The sequence below is a fragment of the Austrofundulus limnaeus genome, unplaced genomic scaffold, assembly GCF_001266775.1.
Source record: "Austrofundulus limnaeus strain Quisiro unplaced genomic scaffold, Austrofundulus_limnaeus-1.0 Scaffold115, whole genome shotgun sequence".
In the NCBI taxonomy this organism is placed as follows: Eukaryota; Metazoa; Chordata; class Actinopteri; order Cyprinodontiformes; family Rivulidae; genus Austrofundulus; species Austrofundulus limnaeus.
Window position 1 is genome coordinate 1,104,075 of NW_013952517.1, and position 8,322 is coordinate 1,112,396.

At 40.7% G+C, this 8,322-nt stretch overlaps 1 protein-coding gene across 5 annotated transcripts in view; it reads left to right on the plus strand.

Annotated features, from left to right (window-relative positions):
• The window catches only part of LOC106521786 (putative homeodomain transcription factor 2), a 40,977-nt gene that overhangs the window by 24,246 nt on the left and 8,409 nt on the right, over nucleotides 1-8,322 (plus strand). For 2 of the 5 annotated variants that reach the window (XM_014014503.1, XM_014014506.1), the window contains exons 4-8: nucleotides 2,586-2,642; nucleotides 2,886-2,897; nucleotides 5,537-5,606; nucleotides 6,453-6,611; nucleotides 6,957-7,122. In XM_014014503.1, the coding sequence (XP_013869957.1) occupies nucleotides 2,586-2,642; nucleotides 2,886-2,897; nucleotides 5,537-5,606; nucleotides 6,453-6,611; nucleotides 6,957-7,122 (464 nt within the window). Of the gene's footprint in view, nucleotides 1-2,585; nucleotides 2,643-2,885; nucleotides 2,898-5,536; nucleotides 5,607-6,452; nucleotides 6,612-6,887; nucleotides 7,127-8,322 lie in introns of those variants that run through there. The other 3 variants (XM_014014504.1, XM_014014505.1, XM_014014507.1) reach the window with 3 other exon arrangements.

Below are 8,322 nucleotides of genomic sequence, written 5' to 3' on the forward strand. Positions count from 1 at the left end.
GAATAAGCTTGATTAAAAATAAAAGTCTTCAAGCCTTTTTTTAAAGTCATCCAATGACTGCGGTGCTCTCAGTTAGTCAGGGAGGGTGTTCCAGAGGCGGGGGGCAGCAGCCACACAGAATGCCCGATCTCCCTTGGTCCTTAATTTAGTCCGTGGAAGGTGGAGGAGGTTACTGTTCTGTGATCGGAGGGAGCGGATGGATGAATATGAGACAATAAGGTCCTTCAGATAATCTGGTGCAGTTCCGTATAAACATTGATGGGTAATGAGAGCAGTCTTATATTGAATTCTGTAGGTGACAGGAAGCCAGTGGAGGTTATGGAGAATGGCTGAAATGTGTTCAGATTTAYGAGCTCTCAATAAAAATCCTGGCAGCACTGTTTTGAATGTATTGAAGCTTCTGAAGGTTTTTGCCAGGGATTCCGATAAAAAGAGAGTTACAGTAGTYGAGTCTGGAGGAGACAAAGGCATGGACGAGTTTCTCTGCATCAGCAAAAGTGAGAGATGGGTGAAGTTTGGAGATATTACGTAGATGGAAAAAACAGGTTTTAAACAGATGCTTGATGTGATTTTCAAATGTAAGATGAGAGTCCATTCTCACCCCAAGGTTAATAACAGAGGTGGAGAGGGGGATGTCTTGACCAGAGAAGGATATAGCTGTTATAGCTGAAGTTTGAACCTGATGAGGGGTGCCGATCAGTATGGCCTCGGTTTTGGAGCAGTTTAATTGAAGAAAGTTCTGGCTCATCCATGCCCTTATCTCCTCCAGGCAAGWAGTGAGGGCAGTGAGTGAAGATGGAGATGACAGTGGTGATGATGATGCTCCAGTCCTGATGTACAGCTGTGTATCATCGGCATAACAGTGAAAAGAAAATGTTGTGATGATTAATGATTTGACCTAAAGGAARCATGTAAGGGGAAAACAGCAGGGGCCCAAGAACCGACCCTTGAGGGAYCCCACAGGTAACACAGACAGTCCGGGACTTGGCACTGCCAAGGCTAACATATTCCAGCCTATTGGAGAGGAATGATTTAAACCAGTCCAGGACAGTGTCACAGAGACCGACCTCCACTTGAARACGGTGGAGGAGGATACTGTGATCCAGTGTCGAAAGCTGCGGTGAGGTCCAAAAGGAGAAGAAGGGAAGGAGAACCAGTATCAGCAGCCATGAGGACGTCGTTGGTAACTCTCAGCAATGCRGTCTCAGTACCGTGAGCCGCACGAAATCCAGACTGGAATTTCTCATACAGTGAGTGCTGTTGTAGGTGTTACATAAAACCAATTTCCAAGAGAAACACTGAGTAAATGTCATCTCATTTGCAGCAACTACACTGTGAGCACTGAATCATACCTAAAAGTTAGTTATGTGTTTTTATTTAAAAATATATATATACTGTATTTCCTTATTGACCACAGGGAGTGATCCTCCTCTTTCTTTGTTCCGTCAGCTGCARCTTTAACATCTTTCTACCAAAACCAGTCAGTCTGGCCTCTCTAACTTTATCTCCCAGTGGTTCAACCTGTCCTCACCTCTGATGACCTCCGTTCATAATCTTATCCAACCTCGTCACTCGAGGACAACCCTCACATCTTCAGCTGAGGCTGATATTTCATTATCTCGTGCAACGTTCATGTGTTTTTAAAGTGTTTCATATTCAAACTAAAGCTCCTTTAAACTGTAATACACTTTTTTCTGTTTGTCTCTTTGTGTTCTTGTCTTTGGCATTTCTCCTCTTTCCTTCAATCTTTAATGAGTTCTCATTAAAGATGCAGACTTTCCACTGACAAACGTGCAGAGTGACCCACACTCGATGCCTTGRAGACACTGATCTGCTGAGTTCCAGTCACTCAGTGTTCCCATGTCTCTGAAACACATACTTTGAATAAAAATAGCAATCGATGACCTTGGCCGGGTGACGTTGAGCAGYTAAATCCCTCTATCGTTATCTCACACTGTTTTGTCTGTCTTAGATCGTTTCCACGTTAAACTCCACAGATTTTCCTCAGTGCATATTTTAAACTCCATTAGWCATTTATGCTCACTTCATGTAAAATATATCTGTTGAAAAAAATGTTTCTGGTCCTCCTCAGTCTGTGAGGAATAACTTCAGGACTGCATCGTTTTATCTAAAAAAGGAGATTGTTGCAGACTGCACTGCAGCTGAACATTAGTTTCACMCTTTAGTCAAATCAAAAGAAACAAGATTTGAATGGAAAAAAGAGTGAACTGAGGCAAGAAACCAACAAATTACACTCTTCTTATGAAAATGTGTAGCTCCAATAATTCAGTTAAGTAAATTATTTTACATTAATCCAGAAAAAAAGTGCCTTCCTTTCAGATTACTGATTGATTTTTTGTGCCACATTTAGAATATTTTTCTTTCTYGTAACTGATAGTTCTGATGGTTTATTGTCATGCCAGGTTAGTAGATTATTTAATGTGTACAGATTTGCATTGAGACTGCTAAATGAGTGGTTCCCAAAGTTGGGTTTAGGACCTCATTGTGGGTCCTGAAACAACTGTTGGGCTCATTAGATAATCTTAAAAAGATGAAGAAATAAAGTGACCGTCTGTCTTTTTCAGATTGGCGCCTACGATCAGCAGATATGGGAGAAATCAGTGGAGCAAAGAGAAATAAAGGTCAGTTGGTTCGTTCTTGTTTTTCCTGTTTTTTTCTCTCAAACTCTTCTTCCCATTACTGTTTTATCCTTTCTTTCACTTCTTCATCTTTCTTTGAATCTATTTGTGTTGCCTCACTGTGCCATCCAGTTATTTTCCCATATTTTTTCTTTTTAACTCTTTGCTCTCTGGGTTGTGGGTSCTCACCTACCCATTTCACCTCTCATTCTCCTCTGTCCATTTTYCCCTCCTCCTCCTCTGCAGTTTATTTCTCTGGTGAGTACGAAGCAGGGAGGTTGATCCTCCTGTTTCCCACAGTGCATGTCTGCTCACCCTGTAGACACTTAGCTCGTGGTTGGTTGGTTTGACGTTAGTTGTGTTTACTAACCCCGGCCTGGGTTATGAACGCTGCAACTTTTGTTGCAGGAAAAAGAAACTTGTAAATTGAGGTCRTCTGGAAAAATACAGACTTCTCGTGACGTTTTATTTAACCAAATGCATAAAGATTGTTTTGTTTAATAAGCACCAATTTACACTAAACTAACTACACTAAATACTAGATTTGAGGTTATATTCTGCATCATGACCTCATTTAAAGAGTTTAAATTAGAGGTTAGTTTCTGTTTTTGTTTCCAGATAGTCACGTTTGTGTTCAAACTTTGACGCACGCCTTTAAAATAAGCTGCTTTAATTGTTGCAAGTAATTCATGTTGACAAAGGTGTGTTTAGTTGGGGGATTGTGCCTCACCTCCACTTCAGTTTCACGGTGCCACCTCATCCTGTGAGCGGAGAGGGCGAGAACATTAATGAAGTCACAGCTGTGTGACCTTGGCTCGCTTTGGCCAAGTAAAACGTTTCTCTGCAGATTATCAGTGCTGCAGAGATAAGGTGCGAGTCCCCCTCACTCCTACTTTATATGGACTCATAAAACCTAAAACAGTCTCTCATAAAACAAGATTAACTCTTTGATGTGTCATTTTACTGTAGCTCTATTTTTAGCACTTTCCACCAGTGTCTTCATAATAAGTTATGCTGCCCGATGACCTTTTTTGTTTTAATTTGCTTCCTAATTGGCAATAAAACCATACAAAAAGATTAAGTTGTAGTCTTTGTAAAAGTAATAAATAGCAAACTTTATTCTATAATAATAATAAAAAATCCCAGAAGTGGGGGAAAGAAAAGAGATCGCCCCCTGCTGGTGCAAACAGGAAGGACATTATCTTATTCTGTACAGGACAGATGGTGTAATAAGCAGCTTTTATTAGAGGACAAGATGCAGTTCAACTTTTCCAAATTAAAAAAAAAGATATTTATTATAATATTAAAATATATATATAAACACAGCTGTTGTCTGTTCTTTAGAATAACAGATTTGTGCTTAAATACATTAAAAATGTCTCATTTCAAAATGCCAACTGTTGTTTCAGTCCCGTTAAACAGGTACAAAAGTAGCTTCTTATTAATTAACATAATGACACATAAACCATCAATAAAAGAGGAATATTGTGCAAATTTTGTTTGTTTCTTTATGACTCAATGACTTTGCAGCGAGTATCTTTAATGTTCCACCAGCAGCTTCTACTTGAGAGGCTATAAATAGTCCAGAGAGGACGGCCATCTTTCTGAAGGACTTCACTGCTGCAATAAATCTACAGCCCAGAGGGAACTATTGATCCTCTGCTTTTAGCCCCAGTGCTCGTGTTCATCCTGACATGTCTCCTTTTTCTGAACAAACGCTCTCACAAAGTGTATCAGCTTGTTGGCCGTGCCATTTAAAGATAAAGGGCTTCAAATCAGAGTGTTAACTGATAACACAACTTGATTGGCCTGGGTAAATATTAGTGAGAGCCAGCAGGAAACACGAGTCCAGCTCTTCAGAGACACTGCAGGAGTTGTTTTTATTTGCTCAGTCTGGCGTTAGAGGGGTTTTAACAGTGTGGGGGTCTGAGGAGTGAAGCTGTTGCACGTTGGTGTTGATTTGTTGGAGAGAGCTCTTCTGTTTGTCAGATTAAACAACACAACGGTGAGGAACATCGCAAATCACCGAGACTTTAAAACTAGCAAATAAAAAACTTGGCAAAACCACGACAGAAACTGTTTTTGATCTAATAAATACTCCCTTTTTTTCTTTTGCACAATAAAAGTTGTTTTTATTTCATTTTTCCCTGATTTGTGGTAAAACATTAGTTTGCAGGTTGATGACATGCTGTTTAGTTTTACAATAAATAAACTGGTTTGTGCAAAATATTTCCAGATTTTAGAGCTGTTTTTTATAAAATAATTTTTTCCTAGTTATTGCTGTTGCTAAAACTTTATGTGACAGTAAATGTTTATATGAAACATGGTGGCCACTGCTTTGCGGATGAAACAAACTGGTAACCGCAAAGTTTTTTTTAGCTAGTCGGTGAGTCATTTCAGCCCTTGAACCCAGCCAACTCTCACCAGTTAAACACACATTCTTGTGTTGAATGTTTGAGCATCGGGCCCTTCAACCTCATGCAAATATTTAAACCACGCAACGCGGCTTTACACAAGAAAAAAAACCCTCATTTTCATAATTTAGTGCTCACAAAGCTGCAGTGCAGCATATTTTCTCGCCACAAACAGCCTGCATCACACGAGGAAGTGAAAACTGATGCAGGAAGGAACTTCTTCACAGGCTCATGAAACGAACAAAGCACCAGCTGTCGGGAGAAATGAAATGACGGCTGGTTTTGAAGGTCTGAGACCTTCAGGTTCCACAGAAATCTGCTGAGTAGATGCTGGAGGTAGATGTCAGCCTCGTAGGTGTAGATGCACAAAGCTGTTAAACAGAGTGAAGCCTGTAGATGTGTGACTGCACGGTGTGCCCACTCATAAAAAGCTTTCATTTCTGGAGCTTTGTGTTGTTGACCTACATCTGTCTCTCCCTACAGGGCTTGAGAAACAAGCCAAAGAAGACRGGACATGTCAAACCAGATCTTATAGACGTGGACTTAGTTAGAGGTAAGGTTTTGTTACATTTTTAGGACCTTTTCTGGCATCATCACCTATAAGGTCAATTCTGGTGGCAACCAAAGTACGGTCTTAATACTGTGGAACATTTTCAGGTTAGTTTAGGTTAAAGGCTAAACGATTACAAGAAAATGGGCACATTTTCCATTAATCTCATTAAATTCTTAGTTTGCAACCAGTTTTGAAAATCGCAGCTCGTATATTTTTATGCGCAACTTGCAAAACTGCATTGGCCGTGCACATTATTTCACTTCACACCTCTGTCTACATGCATGTTCCTGTTAAGGTGTCAAAATCCAGAGATGGGTTGAATTTCATATTTCTTTAACAATTTTGCTTTGATCATTTTAAAGGCATTAATTGAGCCAATGCTTTTTATAAWAAWWTTCCAGATTATTCCATAGTCTTATACCTTTTTATTGAAGTGCATCTGTCCTTCAAATTTGTTCAGATTTTTGGTTTAACAAACATTTGTAATCCCTTCAAATTATTGCAGCTTTCCTTCTTAACAAAATTTGATTGGACCCTATATTCAGGGTTAGGCTGCATAAATGAAGTGTTTGAATGGTCCTCCTTTAACCCGACAAATTCTCTGCTAAATCAAAACTCRTTTAATGATTGTGCTGCATCATTTTGCCGCAACAATCTGGTGCCGTGTCATCTCATCGTCGTTTCTCTCATCTCCACCGTCGCTCTCCTCCGTCAATTATTCATCAGAGCAGAAACCCTATCCTGGCGGTGAGAAAGAGGATCGGGACAGAGAGTGGAAAAAGAAAGGAGATGAGGAGAAAAGTGATCCGCGGAGACGAAATCAGGTCATTTTGTGTCGTTTTTCAGGGTCAGCGTTTGCCAAGGCCAAACCAGAGAGTCCGTGGACGTCGCTGACCAGGAAGGGCATCGTCAGGGTCGTCTTCTTCCCCTTCTTTTACCGGTGGTGGATCCAGGTCACCTCCAGAGGCATTTTCCTCCTCCTGTTGGCGCTCTACCTGCTGCAAGGTAGGACCGCCCACAGCTCKGAGCCTCTCAGGCCCTGAATTATTACAGGCTGTCTGCTGTTTTTATCCTTACAGTTCACATGTTCCTGCCAACAGAGCTCTCACTAAACAAACATCAATGTTTTCCACCACCTGAATAAAAAACACTTTTACTTTTCATCGTTTCCTCCACCCTTCCTGTACACTCATTTCCTCCAGAGCGCAAAACAAACACGCCCCGACAGGCCTAACTTGTTTATTCCACACACATCACACAAATTAAGTCCAAATTTTCTAACTTTCAGGCCTGTGGCAACGATTCAGAAACACATGCAGGTGTTTACGCTGTCGTTTGTCTTCCTCACAGTGGCAGCAGCAGTGCTGTACGTCACCATCCCTCAGCCTCATGGGATACCGGCCACAGAGGTGTTCGGAGCCATCTGGCTCATGCTGTTGCTGGGAACCGTCCACTGTCAGATCGTCTCCACCAGGACCCCCAAACCGGCCTCCAGCAGCGGGGGGAAGAGGCGCAGGTAGGTGGGAGAACGTGTGGAAACGAGACGAGGGAAGGAGTCWTGAGATGAAGCATAGATGACAAATACTTGCTATAATAACAGGAAAAACTTTAGTTTTATTCAAAAAGAAAAAAATAAGTAGGTCCTCTGGACGGGTTCTTCTTTAGTGAAACAATTTGTCTGTCCTCCAAGAGACTTCTTCAGTCTGAGTTTCAGGTGAACTCAGCCTTATAAGCACTGCCTCTACATGGACAAACAGGTTAGTCACATGCAAAAGAGGGCCATCGCCTTACAATGGGCTTGATTAGCTCTATTGTTTATAGAGGGTCATGTCCCCCATCACCTGACCCGTGTTGTTGTCAGGTGATGGGGCACATCACCTGACAACAAACTCATCAGACTGAAGAAGTCTCTTGGAGGAGAGACGAAACGTTTCACTAAAGAGGAACTCGTCCAGAGGACCTACTTATGTTTTCTTTTTCATTTTTTTCTACCTGGATTACTGAGATGCATCAGGACTTTTAGTTTTATTCGTTTAGGAAGGACTTTTAGTTTTATTCGTTTAGGAAATGTATAACTCAGAGATGTAATGAAACAAGTTTTCCTGTTTGAGGGAGTGGTGTGTGTTTGCTGTGCTTTGGAGTGTTTGCAGTTAGTTTCTTTTTGTTGATTTGCTCATCAGAGTGCAGCTGCTGTGTTTGACGATGAGGCAATTTTCAGACTGCAAGAAAATTGATCCATAAAAGAAGAGTTCATATTTTTTATTTCATCCACAGCAGGAAGTTTAGTAGCAGATTTGTGTTTCACTTGACTGGAAAAAGGAACGTCTAAGTAATGTTATTATTTTACACGCTGCAGTGAACATAAATACTAACTAAAAATGTCAAAATGTTCCAAAAGAAATCTGACTCCTTATGCTTAAAGGTTACTTGAATACATGGTTTTATGTACAAAACAAAACAGTAATATTTGGTAAAAAGAAAAGTCTGAACAACAGATACTTTGTTGCAACCATCCCAAAACTATTATTGTTGACAAGGTATTCAACTGACGATAATTCCTTCAACGCTGAGTCATGGTAACCACTCCCTGCTATCCATCTGTTTACGACTTTACTTTTGTAGAACTAAAAACCCAATGATTGGGCCTCATGCAAGAACATGTTCGTATTCTTATTCTAAATTTCTCTTACTTTTGTTCGTACAAAGGGTTCGTACG